The following is a 25,748-nucleotide window of genomic DNA, read 5'->3' as shown; positions in this document are numbered from 1 at the left end:
GTGTGCGTGCGTGCGTGCGTGCGTGCGTGCGTGCGTGCGTGCGTGCGTGCGTGCGTGGTGTCAGCAGCTTTAATGTGTCAGCGGCCACACACTGGACAGCACTGATAGTACAATCTGGTGTTGGGTGAAGGACTGTCACCTGCAGTACGTAGTCTAGCGCAAGGTGCCTGAAGGCTTTGCGGCTGAGGACGAGAGCCTGCGTGGCCTCTTCAGCCTCGTGCACCTTGTTCCTGGGCGCTTGGGCGTTCTTCACCTGGGCCAGTTCCATGTCCTCCCGCACCCGGTCAAACTGCTTCTTGGTGTCCTTAAATTTACGCACATCCCTGCAAGCGAATGTATTTTAGCTCAATATGCATTATTTAAGTATAACAGGAATATGGGATGAAGGGGCACTTTCATCCCTAAAATGCCCATTTTACCACGATACCAGTCTTCTCTCATTATGTATTAAATCTAAAAAGAATATTTTAGAATAGCTGCGGAAAGCTATTTGATCAGTTGTGAAGAGATACTCACTCTTTAATGAAGGTGTGAAGCTGCTGCTTGATTGACCTCTGAGCCTGGTCAAACAATATCTGTGCATCAAGGAGGGGACAGAGGTGTGAAACATCAGCATTTAATATTACAATATGAGCTACAATGATGGCTGTGAGAGTAGTGTAGTAGTTATTACATCCCTCCACAAGATGGCAATATGAATCCTTCCACAGTATTGCTGTAGCAGATTGTGCTTCTGGCAAAGGAGGGGAGAGGACATACATTCAGCTGCTTCCTAATGGATATTAACCCTTCGGTTAGCTGTGGGATTTCCCCTTCAGTTAGTCTTCCTCCTCCTCCTCCTCCTCCTCCTTTCTGTCCCCTCACACTTCTTTCCATAACTTCCCCCTCACCAGGGGCGACTGTGGGTGAGTGGGGAGCACGGTCATCCTCCAATCAGAGGGTTGTCGGTTCGATCCCAGGCCCGGCTAACCCGCATGTCGATGTGTCCTTGGGCAAGACACTTAACCCATCATTGCTCCTGTAGCTGCGACTGCAGAGTGTGAATGTTAATTACCGATGAGCAGGTGTCACTGTGTATGTGTGAATGGGTGAATGATGTTATGTAGTGTTAAAGCGCTTTGAGTGGTCGGAAGACTAGAAAAGCGCTATACAAGTACAGTCCATTTACCATTTACCTTCGACTTGTATGTTTTCTCACGCTTTTCTTCCTACAGTCCCATTATGATGTACACAGAATGGCTGTAGTTGAGCAGACCATCTTCATAATTATGTTTTTAGAATTGGCTAGTTTGTGTCCAGGTGCATGGACAATGAGAGTGCTTCAGTGAAACCCTCAACCACTCAGGGTGCCAACCAGCATTTTGATTTGAAAATTACAAAACAGCAGAAAAAGTTACCCCAACGTTTATTCAGTACACCAAAATCTTGTGTAAATCTGTTATAAAACACTGTGATACCATTACAAACACATGGTTATATTGTGCTTTATAGATTCACTGGTAGGAACCTCGGCGTGACACTTGACAGTCAACTCTCCCTGACTCTCCCAACATCACTGCAACGACACGATCCCGTACATCAGGAGATGTACACGCTCTACAACATCAGGAGGATACGTCCCCTTCTCACTCAGAAGGCGGCGCAGGTACTGATTCAGGTTCTTGTCATCTCCCACCTGGACAATTGTAACGCTCTCCTGGAAGGTCTCCCTTCCACCGCCATTCCACCTCTGCAGCTCATCCAGAATGCAGCAGCTTGACTGGTCTTTAACCTTCCGAAATTCTCCCACACTACTCTACTCCTCCGCTCTCTTCACTGGCTACCGGTGGCTGCCCGCATCCAGTTCAAAACATTGGTTCTCACGTACCATGCTGTGAATGGATCGGGTCCAGCTTACATCCGGAACATGGTCAAACCCTACAACCCGCGCACTCCGGTCGGCATCTGCAAAACTGCTTGTTCCTCCCTCACTGATCATGACTGCATTGTAAAGCACAAATACAAGCCATGTTTTTTTTCTCAAGCTTGTACTGAACTTGAGAACTGCTTGTCCATCCTCTTTACTGTCCTTGCTCCAAAATGGTGGAACGAGCTGTCTCAAGACATCAGGACCGCAGAGAGCCTTCTAATCTTCCGCCGCAAATTAAAGACACACCTCTTCAGACTATGCCTTGACTAAACAACTAACAAATTGTAGCACTTAAATTGTACTTATAATAGCACTTATCTATAGCAAATTGTAAATTGGCTTATTTTATGTCAGTTTGTATCCCTATGGTTGAATGCACTTATTGTAAGTCGCTTTGGATAAAAGCGTCAGCTAAATGACATGTAATGTGATATATATATATATATATATATATATATATATATATATATGCACGTAGACCCCGACGTCTCGTCTGCAGCTAAAACTATGGTGCGTGTGTGTGTGTATTACCATGTGGTAGTTGACGATCTCCTGGAGGCTTTCTCCACACTTCTCAAGACATTCCTTCAATGATGACGACACACACACACACCCATATGATGTCATTATACAGCTTATTACATAAACATAAACCTCTTTTTCACATAATAAATGATCTAAAATCTCTAAAAAAACACTCTTCTAGACAGTCAAATGTGATGCAGCACTAAGCTTAACTTAACAATAATACAATTCGTTCTCTGCTGCTTCACCCAAATAACTACGGCGACGCCCAACGGGAAACCTAGGCCAAAACTTTTCCTGGAAGAAAGCGATAAAGCCGGTTTAAGATGTTACTGCTTCCAGCCTTGCAAACTATCAGTGTATACTTCTCCTGCCTACATGTGGTCACATCTGTCATGTTTAAAACAGCTGGATGACAATAGTGTTTATGCTGATTTAATAATCATCTGGAGAATTACAAGAATGTCCGAGCAGTCATTTGCTAAGAAGCTGACCCTAAAAGACTCTTCAGTGAATGTACAGATTTAAATTCAGCTTTAAAAGTGCAGCCTCCCCTCACCGATATCATCTCCTCTTTCTTGCACTGCTGGGAGAGATCCTTGATTCCATTGACAAAGAGCTTGTTGGCGCTGACGTAGGCCCTGCCAGCCTCGATCATCCCACTGCACAGCTTCACCAGCTAGTGGGGAAAGAGAAACAAAAATAATCCCTTCAAATACACAACAAAAACATGATCTATTTTAAGAGTCACATGTTTTACACAGTGCAATGCAGGCATATATCAAAATTATTTTTGAGTCATATCTGGAATCCAGGAGGATAGTCAGTTTGGAATAATCCTCATGTTTGAATCAAGGCCAGTGGATGCATTATTAAATAAAGAAATATAATCAAGGGATACATAAATGTCCACTCCTCAATGTAGTATTGTAGCTGTCACATTACCTTATCAAAGAGGGTAGTGTATAATAAGTGTGTGTAGAGAGAGTTAACCGGTCACTGTTCAGCTAGAGGGCTGGGCAATATACGGTAATAACCCGTATAAATCGTATAAATAATGCTGTGACAGGACCCCATTGTTTCGTGAAGATAGGGTTTTTGGAGCCGTGAAGAATATGTTATTCGTTGCATTTGATAGATCCATGTTTTTTGCATTTATGCAGGGTGATCCAGCTGTACCATCTGATAGTTATACCCTTCAGTGCTGCTGTTAGTAGTAGGTTTAGATCGGCAATAGTATTTTTTGGCTCTCCCATCCAGGCCTTGCGGTATTTCTCCCAGTAATACTACTGTGGGGTCTTGTAGGATGTCCTGTTAGAATATCTCTTTGAGGTGTAACGTAAAACACAGGTTTCTCCAGTATGCACTTGACTTAGGACACAGCCAGAATATGTGTGTGTGATTGGCAGCATGTGTTCCACAGTTCCACCAGCACAAGTTGGAATTTGTTGGGCCCATCTGTTGGGCTACTACTTCTGGAGTTCTGAAGCACCTGTTAATTAGTTTCCGTTTAAATTCCCTCCAAGTGTCTGAGTTTGAAACTAGGTGTGCCTCAGTGCACATCTCCTCAATTTCTTATTGTGTGATATGACATTTTTCATTTCCGCCTCCCATTAATAGATAGAAAGACATTATATAGCTTACTTATTGTTTTCTTATCTGTAGCTCTATTAAAAATCTCTCTATACGTGTACAATTCACAAACATCTCCACTCTTTGCGTGTGTTAGAAAGGTTCTCACCTGTAGGCATTGGAAGAAATCTGTTAGAGGGAGATTGATATCCTTTTTCAGCTGTTCAAATGTCTTACAGTTGTCCTCATTAAATAGCTGGTGGAGGTAAGTCAGTCCCACATCAGACCACTTTCTAAAGCCTGTGTTGAGACTGATAGGTGCAAAGGTCTTCATAGATGTACTCTGACGTTGGGGACAGAGGATGTCGCATGTGTACAGACTGTAAAGCCCTCTGAGGCAAATTTGTAATTTGGGGCTTTACAAAATCAAATGAATTGAATTGAAGATCCAATGCTTGTTAACAATGAAATTAACTTTGGAAGCCCAAAAGCGGACTGTTTTTTGCTCTAAATTTTAAGCAAGATCCTGGTCAGCTCTGCTAGTTACGATACATTACATAAATGCTCTGAGCATGACTTTTTCTCAATATTGAGCCAGAGATTGAATGTGTTATTCTTAATCCTGGCTATCAAAGGTTTCACATGTGCAGCCCAGAAGTATTACTTGTTTGGAGGTTTAAGGCCTCCATTTAGTTTAGATAGCTGGAAGGTTTTAAGTCTAATTCTAGGACACTTCTTTTGCCATATAAATTTGGAAAATATTTTATCCAGATTATCAAAAACTGGTTTGGGAATTTGGCATTTGGAATAAAGTGCAGGCATTATTGAAGCCTATCCAAAAGAAACTTTCACTTTATACAGCATCTTGATAGACAATATCATTAATATCGGCTCCAAATCTGCAACTTGACGGTACAAAACCTGATAAAGGCTAAAAATGATAATAATCCAATAGTTGTCTAAACATCATGTTGCATGGAGAAAGAGCAGTTGGTTGTCTACTATAGCGTAGGAGTTCCCAAGGTTGTTGTTATGTGAATGTGGGTTTTATGGTTAGCCGAAAGGCCAGAGATGAGACATGAGCTGGGAGGACTGATAACTGATAACATAACAAAAACAGCTGTAATACCGGTACATATTGATTGACATAGATGATGAATGCTGTGTGATGTGCATCACACAGCATACATGTTTACGTTTACATGTTTACGTAAATGTGCATGATTGACACTATTATGATTCCTTCTCTGCCGCTCCCAGGCAGGTCTGACAACATATCTGTCAACAAATTTGCAAATATGGAGGAATCTGATCTCATCATGTGCAATACAAAGTATACATGTCCGGATTGTTGATAAATGTGTTGAAAGGACCACAGTGGTTCACTTGGAGTCAAAATGCGACATCTGGTACCACATAACGGACATTGCTCTGTTTATTAATTGATCAAAACAGTCTCCACCGGTCAATGAGGTTGATGGTTTGCCTTAGAAGGACTTCAATCCAGTACAAGAGAGAACTGCAAAATCTACCAAGCTTGAAAGCATTGCAATGATCAGTGTTGTTGTGTTTTCACACCAGTTTTCACGCAGTAAACATCAATGAAGGAAGGCTTACATGTAATCAATCTCATAAGTGTCCTCCTCTGAGAGCCTTCATTGCTGCCAGAGTGTCTGCAGGCAGCTTCAGAGCGTCCTAACAGAGCAGTACGATGACCCCTGCTGCACAACAAATCCTGACACCCCCCCACCCTGGTCATTTTTCAATGGTGTGCAGATGGAGCTCAAAGTTCAATTGAGGCTCCTGACCTGTTGAGGGAGGAATATTCTTTGTGTGTGTGTTTGTGTGCAATAACAACATTGCGTGCTACAAACTGAATCAAAGGGGCGATGGAAGAGGAAAGAAGGTGCGGTCAACATTAACTACATTAACACTATCTCATCCTCCAAATGATCCCAGAGTACTATGTCTATTAGGTTATCTGAAGACAGTGTATCTGTTTCCATGGAGACTGGTCTTGCTGGTCTCATATGGTGAGCTGGTTTCATTTACTTGAAATATTATTATTGGGCAATGATCATCTATGAAATCTTTTTATCACGGTTTTGTTGTTCAGGTGAGTGCAGGGACCCATATCATGGATTTGTTACTGTAATACTATGATGAATAGTGAATAAAGTGTAATATATCAATAAAAACATTGAAAATAATCCAGGTACAATTGACTCCAGAGTAACTGAAATCTAAAAAATACCATGTCTCCACAGTGGCGGGTCTAAAAATGAGCAAGCTGGGTTCCATACTTTGCAAATACTAAGAATTAATGATAGGATGGCAAAACAACATCAACTTATTAGGCAGAACAAACAAAGACATCACAAGCTTAGATAAGAGGGATGCTCTGATACTACAGAATATAAAGCTACCTCTGTGATATGAATCTAGCAGTGCATGAACCTATTCAATATAATAATTTGAGGTGGCAGTATTTCCTGGTTTAAATACGATTGACATTTAGATAACAGAGAGCATGAGAAAGACAGGCAGATAACAAAAATAGAAAAGAAACACTATGACAGAGAGGGCCAGAGAGAGACAGAGATGCACGCAGACAGGCAGGCAGACAAATGCTCTATAATTAGTTTCACAGCAGCTAAAGGAAATACTGTCAATGGGCCGTGTCAACAGATATCTGATGGCCATATTTCATTGGATAACCGCACACACTCTGTGTTTGAATAACCTGCAATATATTGTTCATTGTTTGTGATTTTAACTTGAAAAATGGTAGAAGATACGTAATTAAAAGTTAAAAGTAACATTTTCAATGAACAGCATCGTCTTAAGAAATGTCATACCTTGTCGAGTTTTGCCTCAATCTCCACTACGTCTGTCTCCACATCATCGATGCCAGCCCTGCAGAGAGAAGACAAAGCCACACAGTTAATCAGATCTTCTCTTTTAGTGATACCAGACTGTATTAACAAGAAGGACGCCCGTTTCTAAGAAAAAGAACCACATCACGTTAAGCTGTAAACCATCACAGTCAAAACAAGTTTCAAACTCCAGGGGTCCGTTTCAAGTAGGAGGTTTAACAAACTCTGAGTCCAACCCTAAACTCTGAGTTTATTTACCCTTAGATGGGAAACTCTGAGTTTGGGGTTTCAGAACAGCTGTTTAGAGTTGGTTCAATCAACTCGGAGTAAGTCGACTCAGAGTTGAGTGCGTGACCACCACAGTATGAAGGCAGCATGAATGGAGCCATGATATCACGATTATCCATGGCAACCACCACAATCAATCGGTCGGAATACTTGAGCAGGATGTATTAATGCAAGCGTTCGGCGAGTATTTACACCAGAATGCACTACACACAGGCTTGAAATACACACCCATGCTCATCTCTAATCACAAGAACAATATCGCTGGTAAAAACTGGTTCAATGGTATTGAACCTATAATGTGTTTCATTCAGGTGCATCCTGTGGTTCTCCTCTTTAATGGCTTCACTGGTGTCCAGGGAACAAAAACGTTTAAAAGGCGTTTCAGAGCGACGCACAAGTTTCTCACGGCTCTGCATACAGCAGCTTTACTAATATTGTAAAGGAAACTGCCGTTTGCAAAAAAAGTAATACACTACACGAAGAATCTGCTCGGACGTGAGAACATGTCCATGATGTTAGTTATATGAGGAGGGGTGAGGTTATGTACATATTTGATAGACTGTGAAGAAAAACGATACCGTTCAAACAAGTAGTTATCTGGAAATGACAATATATCAATATTCTCTCCCAACGTTTTTGCAAAGTAAAAACGCTTCTTCATCAAAAAAAGGACATGCAATGTTCGAGAAAAAACACTTCAGTCTTTAACCCCGACATCTTATTTTGTTCATATGTGGAAACTGTGCTACAATACGCCTGATACAGAGTACTTAAATGAATGAGGAAATGAAAGCGCGCTGTATGATTGGCTGGGCTGCTGTCAGAGGGAGGAGACTGTGAAAGACACCTGAGATTTATTGAAGAAAACCTGCTCCTGACCAGGTTAGGTTTACAGGCTCAGTTACCATGGAGACAGACCCTGAGCTTTAGTTACCTCCATTTGTGAAACAGACAAACCTGAGATGAGTTTCCCTCATCTCAGGGGTTAACAAACTGAGTTTCCACTAAACCTGCTTCTTGAAACGGACCCCAGTTTGGGAGAGATTGTTGGATTAGTGGTTCACCACAATGTCACAGTGACTAGTTACAAATACCGTCTCTGTAACCTTTCTTAAACAGACAGGTTATGATACAAAGGGAACAAAAAGACATTGAGAGATACCAACGTGATGTGGAAGAGAAAGTAAAAGGACCAAACAGAGAGCTGCAGTCAGAACACATCACAGCCTCGCGGACTGAACATTAATGACTCGATCGACAAAGGCATCACTCTAAAAGATTAGTGACCAGGGCCGTGCTGCAAAATCAATGAATGACATCATGCAGAGACATATTGCCTTAAGTATGAGTTGAGGTAAAGGTTTCATATTGTAACCAACAACATTGGAATTATTAAAGAACAATAAAAAGTATGCATTACATAAATATAGTCCAGTAATAAGTATTTTTTTTAACGTGCAAACACACACACACACACACACACACAGAACACACGTGCTATTTGTGGGCCACATAGGCTGAACTTGGGGTGGTACTTTGTTGAACATTACAGCAAAAAAGAAAAAAAGCCCATCAGACCAACACGTCACACCCTGCACCTGCTGGAACAAGTCGATCGTAACTGTGGGAGACGGTGATCTCATCACACAATCTCAACCCCACCTTTGTCGCCAACTCTGAAAACACCCTGACAGCAGATCTTATAAATCATAGCAGAAATAGAGGTAGCACATGTAAACAGTTAAACAACCTAATTAGCAATGTTACTTTTATGAAGGTTGTGGCTCGATCTGTTTCTGCTTTAGGGAGAAGGTCCACAGCTGAGTGGGGGGATGTCAATCTGCAGCTCTGGCACCTGCTCTGGAGAACAACATTCCCAGAATTCCTATGCTTCTGGCTTTTTTATTGTATAATTGTGTGTCGTTTACTTCTTCTGTCCTCATTCAGGCCTTACACTGTTTTCACAGTCTGCACTTTTTGTTAATAAAACATCACACAAGGCAGGCATGTGTGTGGTCTACACAGAAGGGTCTATTTTTTTAAAGAAAAGGAGAGAGCTGGAAATCAACGTTGAGAGATCTTTCATTCAGCCGTCTGAGTAATTTGGTGAACTCGAATGCTGTTGTTCATGCAGTGTAACCCATTAAAATGGTTTACAGTTTTGCTCTTTAGCTGCATGTCAATTAAGTCAGTCAGAACCAAACACCTACAATGTTAATCAGCTGTTCAATCTACAGGATAAGCTCATGTGTCTTCAAGTGTTGTGTCTAAGGCAGCACACACTGCCAACAAACAGCACATTTGACGGCAGAGACGACATTTAATACAGAGGCGGTCGAGGAACTATTGATCCAAGTTTTACATCACATGTCATTTAGCTGACGCTTTTATCCAAAGTGTCAGCAATAAGTGCATTCAACCCTAGTATACAAACTCAGAAGAGCAAGAAACATTTCCTCAAATAAGCCAATTTACAATTTGCTATAGACAAGTGGCGTTATAAGTACAATTTAAGTGCTACAATTTGTTAGTCTTTTAGTCGAGGTAGAGTCTGAAGAGGTGTGTCTTTAGTCTGAAGATGTGAAGGCTCTCTGCGGTCCTGGTGTCTTCAGAGAGCTCGTTCCACCATTTAGGAGCAAGGAGAGCAAGCAGTTCTCAAGTTCAGTACAAGCTTGAGAAAAAAAGATGACTTGTATTTGTGCTTTACAATGCAGTTTAGATGCAGTTTTACGAGCAGCGTTTGGAATTATAAGGTTTAGCAATTAATATAAAGTTGTCAGCTCTACTAAGATGGCTTGTGAATGTACACTTGTCCTTTTTCATCCCTTTTGAAAGACTTTACATTGTTCAGCATTTCAGTTATTAATATGTTTATATAACTTGGTGCATGAAAGAGTTATGTGATCAAAGTGAAATTGAGAATGACACCTGATGAGAATGAGAAACACAATGGCTGAATCAAGTATCAAAGTGTGTATTCAGTGTGTGTGTTTAAATCTAGGAACATCCCAAAACTGCTACACTGAGGATGATGCTGCCCAGTCAGGAAGGGGATGGGGGGCTCATACTTGCTACCAGTGGTAGCATACTGTACATTGTCCAACACTGTAATGAAAGTGGGGGAGGGAGACCTCACATGGACAAGCTCTGACTGCCCTCTCATCAGCGCCAATGACTAACTACACTAAATCTCTCATCTCTTCATACAAGAGCCGAGTGGACACACACTGCACAGGCTCCAGCATTGAGACATATCTGAGGCCCCATGTCTTCCAGACATGCAGTGTCACATCGCATCACGTCCACATGTGCATCACTTCAAGGACCAAAGGGACAGCAGCAGGGGCGACAACAAGTCATCTGATACTAGACCAGCTCGGACCCCTGTGTCTGAATTACTCACATGCAACTAGACTTAGAAAGACATTCACTTGAAGGGTTATGATACATGTCTATAAGACATAATATGCCTTGAGGAAAACTAACTTAAGATACAAGATATAATCCTGTTTAACAAGGGGAGACAAGAGCAAAGGTGACAAATGTGGATAGAAAACGTCTACTATCCAACCGAAAGTAAAAACGCAGCATAGTATTACATGTCATGGCGCATTAATAAAAAGTGTGCGTGCACGTGTGTAGATTTACTGTCAACCTTGTCTGTATTGCTTCCGAACCAAAGCCGCTGACATAAAATGGATGAGCATTTTAGTGACAGACAGCATTTTGTTGAATTCAGTAAAATTGTTTATTGTTTTAACAACAGTTTATCATGTATTTATTCTCTTTTTCTACGTTATTTGAAAGCTGACTCAGAAGATCAAGCGATAATGGTCAATTAACTCATTTCATTCAGACATCAGGTAAACCTACTGTGTGTAGTCAACATTTTGTCAAATTTTGTTCTATTCACAGTTACCGTAACTCTCTGCTAAACAAAGAGGATGAAGAAGTCATAGCACTCTTACTGCTGTTTTAAAAAGGTCCACTAACAGCTAGAACATTTAATATAAAACAATATTTTCATGCCACAAAAAGACAATACATGAGTCACTTTAAAGACGGCGTGTTTAAGTGTCATCTTTATATGCATGCATGCCAAATGCTATCCTGCACACGTGGGTTTATAGAACACTATTACCCTTGACATCAAGCAATACACACGTCAGACATGTCACAATAAGCAGGTTAACAATTTAGAAGCACTGGATGTTCATTGTGTTTTAGCATCAATGTACAATTTCTTGATTCTGTTAGATATTTAACTATTTACTCAAAAACTAACATTCAGTTAGTTCAGTTAGGGGATATGGACAGTTGTGTCCATATCCCCTGCCAGTAAAAACAACAAAAAGGGTTCGCACCCCCAAATCCGTTAGATCATTTCATGTCCTTATCCATATCACTTACTCCTCCATTAGCATATAGCACCATAATCCATGAAAACCTAATCATAAAGTATTAATTCAGCATCCAAAACTCTAATCCAACAGTGGTTGAAAGGGCAGTTTCTGAAAAGTGAAAGGTCTCCAACACATCCTCACTATTTTAACATACAATCAACATTGTAAAATGCATTGTAATGATCTTATTAGAAACAAAACAATGGCGAAATCTTGTTATTATTGTAATACACAGAGAGCTTAAAACTGTCTCATTTATAATGTATACATGCTTTTATCATCCTTCACCCACATATTCAGACATACAGACGCATCAAAATATCCCCTTCCCACAATTCCAAGTAGCAAGCTCCATGGCAACCATTCAATGACCCCAATCACCATGGCAACAGGCATCAGCATTATTCACGCCTTTTTTACTGACCAATTTTCTCTTTGTCTGTCTGCTGCGACTGTCCCTGTACCTCTGCCTTTCAGTCTCTCCACACCGGTCTTTTACAAAAAAACACTAATTTTAATGAGCTCACATCTTCTTTCCTTGTGAGGTGAATCCTGACAAAAAAGAACAACCTGATGATACTATCTTAATCAAGGACAGGCTCGTGTGTGCAGATGCAACACAAGCCACACTGCAGTCACTCTGCAGTGTGGCTTGTGTTGCATCTGCAGTGTGGGAATACACTAGCACTTGTCACAAGAAAAAAGGAGAAACTAGATGGCAAACATAAAATAAGATCACAGTATGCCGGTTCAAGCAAATTTTAAGATGAACTTGTCGGATCACACGTCTAGACCTGAGCACACACAGGTGATTTTGGGATGGGGATGGCACCAGCAGCCCTTCTTGTTTTTACATCCTAAACCACACTGACCCAGGCTCTCTATTGACAGACGTGTGCAGTTTTTAAATCAATCCCCTGCGTCATGAAAGATTTCTCTAAAACAGGACAGGAGTCGTAGTTGTCATGTCGCCTTAATGATTTTCTCAAATTATTGTCCACAGCCGCCTTCTCCCCCCACAAATCCTCTATTCCCCGTTCTCTCTTTGTTTAATTTATTCAGGCCTTCATCTGTATTGGACAGTCTCTGTTCCTCTCTGCCGGCTGTCTTGACAGTAACCCTTCTTCATTAGCTGCCTGTAGGACGCTGAAGACTGTGTTTGGAAAGGGCCTTATTCACGTATACAACAGCCCACACAAAGAGAATCAGAAATGCACAGTTGGGTATATGTAATCTAAGAGACTTCATTTTCATGGCAGAAAGTGTTCAAAGTTCATTCGTTTAACAAAATGCAACTTGATTCAAGTCTCAATAGCCCGTGTAGCACATGCACATGCGTAGAGACACCCTCAAAAGAGCCCCCAGTAAATGATCTCTTCAAAAAATCCCCAACTGCCTAAATAGACTCCCTTTTCACACCACCAACAACTAGCCAAGCCAAACACTAGCATCTTATGTGTGTCTGACAAAGAAGCCTTCATTGCTTCCCTTTAAAAAACCCTCCCATCACGCAACAAACATCACACTCATTCCCTAAAAAAAATGTGATTGCTCCAATGGTTGATGAGACAAAGAGACCAAACATGATGCTGAGAGAAAAGACCATTGCTTGTGTGCTCGAGCCTCAGTATTAAAGAAAATGGAGCCACCTGAGACAACGGATTGTCCACAAAACCAGTACAATCCAGTTAAACTTCAAAACCATATAATACTTAAAGCACCGACATTGGCATACTTGTTTGGTCCAGCCAGATTTTCCATTCCGAATTACGTAAAACAGAAAAGGGAAATATATTCTTTGGATAATTCATCTTTTGTTGTTGTTGTATTAGGATTTTGCCAATAATTTCAACATGCGGTTAGAACAAAGAAGTACAGCTATTTACCCCCTAAGATTACACTGTTATTAGAGCACAGAGCAAGGATAATGTAAGTTATTCCAATAAGAAAGGTGACTGTGACTTTTAAAGCCCATCGCTGTTGATGCTTTAAAATTAAATTTACCATACCAGTGATTTTATGAACAGCAGAGGATAATGGACAACAGTGGTGCAGTATCTAAGGAATTAATTATTACCACAAACACACTATAGATCAGCAGAAACAGTTTATCTGCTTCCCAGCAGCTGTCAGACCACCTGCCTGCTCACCCCACTAAAGTAGACCAGTACTCCAAATGTGATGCATCTATGTTATCATTACTCATGAGCTGAATTTTTGTACGTCACTCTCTATAAACACAATACATTATTAAACGTTTTTGGTCGAGCAGTCTGGGACGTGGGAACGTCATTATATCATTCCAGAGTACATTCCTTTGAACAGGCTAACCGGAAGTGTGTTCCAAGGGTCGGAGTGCTAAGCGGACATAAATGATTCCTCTCTAATGTATTGTAACTGCAACTCAAGCCAGGTGGAACTGCTTTTTCCTGGAAAATACAACATATTTCTCTCCTCTGTTGCCAAGAGAAAAAAGGCTGAGAATAAATGAGGGAAAACTCAGCGACTGTTTTCCACAGGAAGCTACTCTGCTGACTTTGAGAAATACAACTTGAGTTATATCATCAAGTGGCCATAATTGCTCCGCTGCCAGACAGTCTTGAACCTGTGTGAGTGAAAGAAGGAGGCTACACAACTATTAATTTAAAATCTGCTCCACCAAACATCAAGGTTCCTAGATTGACATATATACTGTACTGTCTGTAAGTACAAACCTTCCCTACATCCTGCTTGTAATAAAAAAATCAAACCAGATTTGGTATTAACTCCTTTGATATAGACAGACCATTTTGAAATATTGTAAAAGGTTTCGGCCAAACAGCCTTGTGCCCTCCGTCCCGGGGCTGGAGGGCACGTTTGATCACGCTCCACTCACACTCTGAGGAATGTGCACTCACATACTTACTCCCCACACAGTTTAAACGACTGGTCTCATCTTCTAAAATTAGGGGGTAAAGAAATAGTTGGACGATGAAGGGATGGACGAATCTGATCAGGAACAGGAATGTTAAGGTCGCTTGATGCCTTATGGCAGCAATACTCCATCAGCATCTTCTCAGAAAAAGTGATGGCACAGCAGAAGTAAGCTGAAGCAGCAGACAAGCAGTATAAAAAAACCCTCTTTAACCTTTGCTGACCTCCCAGAAGATGACACGCACACGGACGCAGCATGCATGAGAAACACAAGGGAGGAAGAAGACCCGCTGTGGTGCTCTTTGTTCCCAGGCCTCTTTTGCATGTGTCCTTTGCGCGCATCTAACTAAGCCAGCTGATTGTGAGGAATGACAGAGGAGTGGTAGACAGCAGAGGCGGGGTGGGACCGGGAGATGATCCTCTACAGTCCAGAAGACAAGTGTGGGACAGACAGCGACGGCTTAGTATCTTGGGTCTTATGTTAGGACCACAGCCAAATATTTGCATCACATCTTTGTATTAGTCTGGGATGGAACAAATGTCTCACAGTCCCTCAGACAGACACAAGAGACTATATGTAGAGGATATAGGAGCTCCTCGTTGGCTATTGTACACACAGAAACAAGAACCGTTCCGCTGGGCTCCAATGTGAAGAGTCAGCTGGATCCGTATTGGTATACGGATGCACAGTATGTCTTCATATTGTTGTTTTTCCATGAATTGATGTCAGTGTCTTTTAAATTTGGAGCCAGCGACATCGTCACATTGGAGGAAAGAATTCTCCCATTAATGAGAGCCACTGTAAAGAGGAACTTGCACAAACGAACGCATCCCGAAGGTACTCAGAGCAATGATAAACCTTGTTATTACTTTTCGGGGATTCGCTTTTCTGAAAGCAATGTTTTATGGGGGAAAATAAGTTTGATGTTCATACCACACATGGATGAGTCCACATTACAATAACTCAAGAGATATCATTTTGTGATGCCAGTGACTCACCCAGCTTTGTATCACAACACCCACACGCCTGCAGACATGAACGCAAACTAGAATCAGAATGAAAGTGCATGTTATCCTTTAGGATATTTCAGCCCTTTCTTTCCATCAAAACAGAATTTTGAGGACATGATGGCGCATTAAAACAGCAGCATAAGGTATTCCTCACTGAAAGCAGCTGTAGTCCCCCATAAACCTGACCAGCAAAAATAAGCAACAATTTGAATTAAGCCACCTATGCAGAGTAGGTGTTCAAACGTGTTAACAAATATACAGGGAGTAGGAACTACTTCATACAGCCCTCATGAGATCTGATTTGTAAAATGTCGATACATAACTTAAAAGAGCCCACTACAGATATTGATAAAAATAAATAACAGAAAAGTGGTGCGTGCATATGTATTTACCCCCATTGCTAATAAGCAAGAAGACCAAGGAGCTCTCCAAACAGGTCAGGGACAAGGTTGTGGAGAAGTACAGATCAGGGTTGGGTTATAAAAAAATATCCAAAACTTGGATCACTATTAAAGTAATATGGCACCACAACAAACCTGGCAAGAGAGGGCCGGCCATCAAAACTCACGGCCCAGGCAAGAAGGGCATTAATCAGAGAGGCAACAAAGAGACCAAAGATAACCCTGAAGGAGCTGCAGAGCTCCACAGTGGAGATTGGAGTTTCTGTCCATAGGACCACTTTAAGCCGTACACTCCACAGAGCTGGGCTTTACAGAAGAGTGGCCAGAAAAAAGCCATTGCTTAAAGAAAAAAATAAGCAAACACGTTTGGTGTTCGCCAAAAGGCATGTGGGAGACTCTCGAAACATTAGGAAGAAGGTACTCTGGTCAGATGAGACTAAAATTGAGCTTCTTGGCCATCAAGGAAGACGCTATGTCTGGCGCAAACCCAACACCTCTCATCACCCCGAGAACACAATCCCCACAGTGAAGCATGGTGGTGGCAGCATCATGCTGTGGGGATGTTTTTCATCGGCAGGGACTGGGAAACTGGTCAGAATTGAAGGAATGGTGGATGGCACCAAATACAGGGAAATTCTTAAGGGAAACCTGTTTCAGTCTTTTTTTCAGAGATTTGAGACTGGGATGGAGGTTCACCTTCCAGCAGGACAAATACTGCTAAAGCCACACTCAAGCGGTGTAAGGGGAAACATTTAAATGTCTTCGAATGGCCTAGTCAAAGCCCAGACAATTGAGAATCTGTGGTATGACTTTAAGATTGCTGTACACCAGCAGAACCCATCCAACTTGAAGGAGCTGGACCAGTTTTGCTTTGAAGAATGGGCAGAAAATCCCGGTGGCTAGATGTGCCAAGCTCTGTGTAGTGATTTTTTTTGCTTAATTTCTTTACGACAACTACTATTCATGTTACTTACTGAAATGTCCAATGTTTTGACCGACAGGATGGCAAATTGAGATTTTTTTATCTTTAAAGGGCATAGGCATCATGCAGGAAATGTTCCAAGCAAGAAGTTTAATTTTTTTACTATGAAAAGGTCATGACTTAGCAGGACAACAGTATGTGTCAATATTTGATTACATCTTTTTCTCTGCTAACATACAGTAACAAAACTAAAGATAAGTGACTCCATGTAATGTGAAAGCATAGAGATGCTGCTTTGAACCAGCTGTGTGCCACAAGAAAGAAGTGAGCTTTGCACAACAGCCAGCTTCCCTCCGGTTATCTCGGCAGCACTGAGCGTCCTACTGACACCGCAGTCTGATCTGCCAGAGGGAAAACAACCTGCAATATACATTTGTATTCATCTAAGAATGGTCATATGGTGCAAGAGGCCGGGTCTGGTTGGCATTAAATAATGATATGATAATTTTCATCTCTCTCACGCAATCTGCTCAGATCATGGCCAAAAAGGATTTGAGGTCTGGTTTTGGTTTTCTGGATTTAGTTCTGATTCATTGATGTGTTTCACTTACACAAACAGGCCTATGTCGGACTAATTTTATTAGAAAAAAAAGTTCTGTAATGATTTTCTTTCTAAACTGTTGCATGTTAATGTTTAACTTTGGGTTAGGTTACTACCATCTGTTCACCTCAAGTCATAATTATAAAACACATTGAGGAAAGCATTTCTTACTCATTTTAAAAGAGCCACACATTTTTAGGTTATTTTTCCCCAACAGGATGTTTTTGTGTATATATGCCAGAGACCAAGAAGGTCAACAAAGAGAGTCTGCAGAGAGGAAGCTCCGCAATGAGCAGTCTTCTCTCACAGCTCAAAGTTCCCACAGGTGTGAGTAAATTTTCTACATGCATGTTATTAATCCTAAGAGAAAACATTTCATACAATGCAAAGCCCTCGTACTGTAACTATAATGCAATGGTGTTCTTTTTTTTGTATGCACATATTAATTCCTAGAACAGGGTTAGCAAAAATGAAAGGAAAATTCATCCATTTTAATTGTTCTGGGATTCACCAATTTTGGCCGTTAAAAGAATGTTTGCCCCATCAAAAACATAAATGACCCATCAGCACATTTTAGCTGCATTCACAGCCCCCAATGTTTTCAATTAATGTCTGTTTAATGGAGCACTCACTCCCTCTCTTTCTGAAACACACACACACACATATGGTCTCTTATCTTAGAGTGTGCGATGCAAGAAAGGAAATGGAATCTGCTGAAGAGGCCTTTTAGGAAATCTGGGACACAGCTCGCAGACCAGACAAATTTAGTTTGGGATAACATTCATACATTTAATGGACACTGCGACTTTGTCTCTTGTAATTGAGAATGCAACGTTTCTAATGGCCTGATCTGGTGATTCCATCACTCCATAAATGCAGCTTGTGTCACCGAATGATGCAAAGGATGCAGGAACACCAGGGTTTATTTCCCAGTTAAAGAGACTAAGCGGATTTTAATTTCTAACGCCAAAGTTCTAGAACGTTCTCAGCCAGATTCTCATGATTGGGCATGTGTGTGTAATATGATTGTGTATTTAGTGTCTAATGATTAAATAGACATGTGGCATTGGTGCGATGGGAGAGAAAAAGGGGCTAGATGGAACGTGGAAAGAAGGTTCAGGAGTTGAAAAGAATAAGGAGACAGGTTTACATTAACACGTGGGGTGGTCTTACACAAGACCCTCGCACACTGAGACAGCTAGAGAAACAAAGCAGGCAGCACAGAGAGCTGGCATCTGGAACACGTACGCAGTTATGAAGCAGTGCATCTGAACAGAAGCAAAAGAGACAAGTGGTTGTTTTGGAACTGTGGTTGAGGTTGTTTTAGATTTGGTAATTGTAAATTGATAACATTTCATTTCTAGATGCGTGTACAAAAGAATTCTTACAGTACCTTTACTAGTTGATGCTTTTTGTTTGACGCGGAAAGAATTTGGGCAAAGTGAGCCTTAGTTGCCCAAGCTCTGAAATGCTTTATTGCCCTCTTGTTTAAAGTAATCTGCAAGTTGCCGTCACCATGAAACTTTTAGTTATGCCTGCTTCATATGCAGTGGAGCCTTAATCTCCCTTCCCTGAAGCCAAAATCTCTTTTACAGAACCTCCCTGTTCAGCTCGCTACATCTGTCTACTCTACAGTGACATATGCGCACACACACACACACACACACACACACACACACACACACACACACACACACACACACACACACACACACACACACACACACACACACACACACACACACACACACACACACACACACACACACAATTCTTAGGGTAGTTAGGGTATATGGAGAATGGTCATTCTTCTATCCTGCTCGAAGACATATTGTCCATTTGCTTCAGCTGTTCAGATGTTTCCGCTTGTATGCGACAGGCAATCCATCCAACAAATGGAAGGAGGCACTCCAAATGAGAAAGAGTGCCTGTGTGTGACTTGTGGGGGCAGGAATGATGGATCCAAAAAAGTGCGGGACTGCTGACATGACATATGGGAATGTTTTCATTTGGTTATAAAGAATTCCACAGATATCTGAGGCAAGGATGCAGGCTGAATAATGTAACAACGCGGAATGTGATGTGAGTCCATCGGTTTTTCAGAGAGCAGTCGGTGTTCCTCTCATTGTGTCTCTATTCGAGATTGGCCTGCCAATCACACGTTTGGGTTCAGCACTGCAGGGGTGGTTGGAAACAGTGAAGATCAGCGCTAAAGGGCTGCCAAACTTAGTGAGCAAACGATGAATGCCTCAATACATTAAAACGATAAAACTAATTCTTTAAAAGCATATAAAAAGATAAACGGTGGTGTGTTCAAAAGACAGCAGAGGTCAAAGTTCTTCTGACGTATTCCTGAGCTTCCTGCTCACCGGATCGTCTGGTCCGACAAGAACGATGTCGGGTGAAGAGAGAGAGACAGAAAGGGTGGAAGAACAAACAATAGAGTGAAAATAATAAGATCTAAAAAGAGAGATTACAGTGCACAAATCTACAAGAGAGCAGAAGCAAGACAAAGGCAGAGAAAGTTGGGCCAAATTGGAACCAGCTGCTTAACTGGATCCCAGATGTGAGAGGGGGAGAGTCAACACACACCATCTCTCCTTCTAGTTTGCATGAGACGACTATGAGCCAGCGTGAACCGCATGACTATTTCATGCGTCACCTCAGGGAAGCTGTGGCCGAGCAGCACCCACCATTTGACAGGACAGCTGTCCACTTCTTCTCCTGGCTGTCTTCTGTGCTCATGTTTTCATTCACGCTTGGCCTTAATCCCTCTTCCATTCCTTAATCTACACCCCCTCAGAGTACATCCACCCATTCAATCCATCCTTCTATCAATACACCTCTTCTCCATCAATTATCTCCCTTATCCTGTCAGCCATATATCATACTTCCAGTTGCATGCAAATAGAAGACAGACTCTGGTAATCTAACCGGCCTTGCTGTTACAGCCCTGACATGATTCAAAACCATGGACATAACCTGTAGGATAGATGTCAAAAGGAAGACAAACGCGTGTAACTTCAGCAGTGAAAGAAGGATTTACTGAGGGTAGGAGGAAGAGGGATGACAGGCATTGACAATAGAGCCTTTTATCTGCCAGTTGGTTACCACCAGTTAGGTTGTTTTTTTAAGGCGGGGAATGCTCGCCTACACAAATTAAAACCCATATTGTGTGTGGAGGACAAATAAGTGGCTAAACATTTCTTTTTACAAAAACATTATAAAATGAGTCATGACATTGTCGTTGGTAAGAACTTCTAAGACAATGAGGATCTTGAATGATAAATGAAGAATATGTGCGTGTGTGTGTGTGTGTCTGATGGATAGGCAATCTTGTGAGACAGGCTTGTCCTGGTATAGTTCAAAGCTTTGTTGTGAGCCATTTGAACAGGATGTCAACAAGCACTGCTGTTTCATGGTAGAGTTTAGTTTTTTCCCTGACCAAGAAATGCTTCAGAATGAAAAATAATTGACTGATTTACTGATCATTTAACTGCTTTTAAAAATCCCAAGCAAAAAGTAAGCCCCCATGAAGTTAAAGGTTCTGTTTGTGCAGACAAAAGCCTTCCCGTTTTGATACCTTTTTTATGTATGATGCGTTCCTTGATGAGGACACCATGTCCTCATCAAGAACACCATGTCCTCATCAAGAACACTTGTCACCCACAATCAATTATTGTGGGTGACTTTAACATTCATGTGGATGTCGACAACGACAGCCTTAGTACTGCATTCCTTTCATTGTTAGATTCAATTGGTTTCTGTCAGTGTGTAAATAAACCAACTCACTGTTTTAACCACACTCTCGACTTGGTTCTTGTGTATGGGACTGGGATTGAACATTTAATAATTTTTCCACAGAACCCTCTCCTGTCGGACCATTGTCTGATAACCTTTGAATTTCTACTATCAGAACCACCTCCTCCTGCCAAGGGTTTCTACAGTCGACGCTTATCGGATACCGCTGTAGGCTCATTTAAAGAAGCCATTCCTTCTGCTCTAACTTCAGTGCCCTGCCTCAAGATACAAGAAGACTCCTGTGAGAACCTCAGTCCGTCCCAGATCGATAATTTTGTCGATACTGCTACAGGCTCTTTGAGAGTGGCGCTGGACGCTATTGCTCCTCTGGAAAGAAGAATAGCAACAAGAAGGAAGTCTGCTCCGTGGTATAACCCTCAAACATGGAACCTAAAGCAAACTGTGCGGAAACTTGAACGATTATGGCGTTCCACCAAATCAGAAGGATCTAGGCTAGTTTGCCAAGACAGCCTTAAAACATATAAGAAGGCTCTCCGTAACGCAAGAGCATCTTATTACTCATCATTAATAGAGAAAAATAAAAACAACTCCAGGTTTCTCTTCAGCACTGTAGCCAGACTGACAGAGAGTCACAGCTCTGTTGAGCCGTGTATTCCTTTGGACCTCACTAGTAACGACTTCATAAACTTCTTCAATGATAAGATTCTGAGATTCTGAGAAAATTGATGGTCTCCTGCCTTCAACCAGTGCCGACCTGTCCTCTAATGTGGGAACCTTGGATGCAGCAGTGGGCCCTGATGCCTGTTTGGATGCCTTCTCTTCCATCAACCTTGATCAACTGACTTCTTTATTTTCAAAGTCTAAATCTTCTACTTGTCTCTTGGATCCGATTCCGACCAAGCTGCTTAAGGAAGTTTTTCCTTTAGTTAGCACATCCTTATTAGATATTATGAATCTGTCTTTGTTGACAGGACATGTACCACAGTCCTTCAAGGTAGCTGTAATTAAACCTCTTCTTAAGAAACCTACTCTTGCTCCGGAGGTGTTGGCTAACTACAGACCTATCTCTAATCTTCCCTTCCTCTCTAAGATCCTTGAGGAATCCGTCGCAAATCAATTATGTGACTTTCTACAAAACAATGCTTTGTTCGAGGATTTCCAGTCCGGATTTCGAGCGCATCACAGTACAGAAACAGCACTGGTGAAAATTACGAATGATCTTCTACTTGCATTGGACCAAGGACTCATCTCTTTTCTTGTCTTGCTGGACCTCAGTGCCGCATTTGATACCATAGACCATTGTATCCTGTTGCAGAGACTAGAACATTTAATTGGTATCAAAGGAACTGCACTCAGCTGGTTTAAATCCTACTTATCGGATCGATCCCAGTTTGTGCTTGTAAACGATGAATCCTCAAAGACCAACAATGTTGGCCACGGAGTCCCACAAGGTTCTGCACTTGGACCGATTTTATTTACCCTCTATATGCTTCCTTTGGGCGATCTTATCAGGAAACACCACATAAACTTCCATTGTTATGCAGACGATATTCAACTGTATCTGTCGATCAAGCCAGAAGAGACGGACCAGCTAGTTAGACTTCAAGAACGTCTTGGAGACATCAAAACTTGGATGACCGGCAACTTCCTGATGCTAAACTCAGAAAAAATGGAAGTTATCCTGATAGGCCCAGAGCGCCTTCGAAGCCAGCTGTCACGTGATACAGTTTTTATAGATGGAATTGCTCTGGTACCCACAGCACCGTCAGGAATCTGGGAGTTCTCTTCGACCAGAATATGACCTTCAACTCGCATATAAAGAAGACTTCAAGGACTGCCTATTTTCATCTACGTAACATATCAAAAATCAGGAACTTCCTGTCTCAAAGTGATGCAGAAAAATTTGTTCATGCGTTTGTCAGTTCCAGACTGGACTACTGTAATTCTTTGTTATCAGGCTGCTCTTGTAAATCTCTTAAGCCTCTCCAGTTGATTCACAATGCTGCAGCACGTGTATTAACAAGAACTAAGAAAAGGGATCATATCACTCCTGTATTAACTTCTCTGCACTGGCACAGTGCTCGGTTAAATCAAGAATAGATTTTAAGGTACTTCTCCTCACCTACAAGGCACTTGCTGGTGAGGCACCGTTGTATCTTAAAGAGCTTGTAACACCTTATTGCCCTACAAGGCAGCTGCGCTCCAGAGATGCTGGGTTACTTGTTGTTCCTATGGTTTTAAAAAGTAGGCTGGGGTCCAGAGCCTTGAGTTATCAAGCTCCTCTTTTGTGGAACCAGGTTCCACTTTCAGTCCGGGAGGCAGATTCGGTCAGCTCTTTTAAAGTAAAACTTAAAACTTTCCTCTTTGATTCTGCCTATAGTTAAGGCTGGCTCAGGTTAGCCCGGACCAGCCCTTAGTTAAGCTGCTATAGGCTTAGAATGCCGGGGGACATCTTAGGACACACCAAGCTCCTCTCTCACGCTCTCGTTCTACCATAATTCACGTTTTATTAATGCACATGACTAATTCAGCTTCTTTCCGGGAGTTTTTTTTGTGCTTTCTCCCCTAGCAGGTCTCCGTAGATCGTGGTTCCTTCGGGACCCTGGTCCTGACACCTACCGTGGCCCTGCTGACGCCTGCTGCGGCCATCATCATCATCATTATTATTTTAGATATTAATCATATTACTGTACTCTTAAACCAACATTACACTCTCCTTAAGTCTCTGTGCTCTCCCTCCCCACAGGCTTCTGTGGATGGTGGTTCTATCTGATGGTGGTTGCCCCTGCAGTGGTCCTGCTGTGCGCCTGGCTTATTACTCACAGTTACTTGAATCATTTCTGTCATAGGAATCATTTCTGTCATAGGAATTGCATGTATCATATATTGTTCATTCTGTACACATGGCATCCATTGTAGTCTGTCCATTCCGGGAGTGGGATCCCTCCTCTGACGTTATCCCTAAGGTTTCTTCCCTTTTTTCCCTCTTAGAAGGGTTTTTTCATTTTTTGGGGGAGTTTTTCCTGTGCTGATGGTGGGTTTCGGGACAGAGGTTGTTGTATGTGTACAGACTGTAAAGCCCTCTGAGGCAAATTTGTAATTTGCGATTATGGGCTATACAAAATAAAATGAATTGAATCAAGGAACTTTTAATTCTGCAGTTTAAGAACCCATTGGCTGATTGAATCTATCCTCCTATAGATTAGAAGCATATAAATACATACATACTGTATTGTGACACATGGCGCATATACCAACAGTCTTTGATGTGCAAGCATGCATGCTGCTGCTGTAAATGTTAACAACGACATGAATGTGTTCATACATGGGCTAATGTGTTGAGGGGATGCATGCATGCTTAAATGTGTGGTACATGCATGCATGTCACCACAGAGGTCTGGCTTGCCAAACATACATATTCACATATTACACGTCGGCTGGTCGTGCTTGTATCCTCGAATGTGACTTCCAGGGGAGCATCAGTTAAAAAGTCATTCCGTATGTCCGTCAGTCAGTTGATATGACGAAAGATGTATTAAGATGTAATTGACAAAACGTCCCAAACCAGCAAATAGAGTTTTGAGACGGGTGAATGTTTGCAGTGAGATCTGTGAGAAGTTTACATTTGTGCCACATCTTTCTCTCTTGTTTCAGATTTGTTCTGGGATAGAACCTCTACATCTGCCACAAACCTAGAGCTCAGAATGAGAAACCTGAAACCTATTTACTCCTGTGTAAAATTGGAGAAATTCAAGACAGATTTTATTGTGTTTACAATAATAGTAGAGGCAGATTTACCAATCAACAGGTGTAGCAAAAAGAATAAACTAACGGGGTACGTGCATAGCAACTTAGCAAAGGGTCAGTTATCTGCATTAATTTGCCAGTGCATACAGTACACACAGTACACTTCAAATGTGAGGGATTTAAGCAGTAGAGCACACCTAGTAGTAGAAATGATAAACATTACATGTCATTTAGCTGACGCTTTTATCCAAAAGCGTCAGTAATAAGGGCATTCAACCATTGGAATACAAACTCAGAAGAGCAAGAAACAAGAAAGTGCGATTTCATTAAATAAGCGAAGTTACAATTTGCTATAGATAAATTCCATTAAAAGTACAATATAAGTGCTACAATTTGTTAGTCTTCTAGTCAAGATAGAGTCTGAAGAGGTGCGTCTTTAGTTCGCAGGGGAACATGTAGTAATGTTTAGTGTTCGAATTTTACTTTGTGTGTCATTAGATATTAGTTATTACATTAGCATGTTAGATAAAATAATTGCAATATGAATCTAACACAATTTATAGTCATTTAAGTCATATAATTACTGTAAACATTAACATACTGCACAATGTAACATTGCAACATTGTGGGGGAGTTTTTTCTCCTGCCAGGTAGTGAATGACGACAGCCCTGCGAGGCAAACATTCTGATTTTGGAACATATAGAACTGATTTAAACATAATGGTTATGATGTGATGAAATGTGATGTTATTATGCATGCTATGTTATGTTTGCATCAAGAAGCTTCAAGCCAAATGTGTGGTCATTGAATGTACTAT

The 25,748-nt window shown here is 41.5% G+C and overlaps 1 protein-coding gene across 2 annotated transcripts in view; it reads right to left on the bottom strand.

Annotated features, from left to right (window-relative positions):
• Positions 1-25,748, bottom strand: part of LOC120835144 (arf-GAP with coiled-coil, ANK repeat and PH domain-containing protein 3) — a 61,618-nt gene that overhangs the window by 25,760 nt on the left and 10,110 nt on the right. For both annotated transcript variants that reach the window (XM_040203764.2, XM_040203763.2), the window contains exons 2-6: positions 6,865-6,922; positions 2,994-3,113; positions 2,441-2,494; positions 517-575; positions 140-323 (exon numbers count right to left, since the gene is read on the bottom strand). In XM_040203764.2, coding sequence (XP_040059698.1) covers positions 140-323; positions 517-575; positions 2,441-2,494; positions 2,994-3,113; positions 6,865-6,922 — 475 coding nt within the window. The remainder of the gene's footprint in view (positions 1-139; positions 324-516; positions 576-2,440; positions 2,495-2,993; positions 3,114-6,864; positions 6,923-25,748) is intronic.

The sequence above is a fragment of the Gasterosteus aculeatus genome, chromosome 17, assembly GCF_964276395.1.
Source record: "Gasterosteus aculeatus chromosome 17, fGasAcu3.hap1.1, whole genome shotgun sequence".
NCBI lineage: Eukaryota > Metazoa > Chordata > Actinopteri > Perciformes > Gasterosteidae > Gasterosteus > Gasterosteus aculeatus.
The sequence above is the reverse complement of the archived record's forward strand: the minus strand, read 5'-3'. Positions and strand labels throughout refer to the sequence as shown.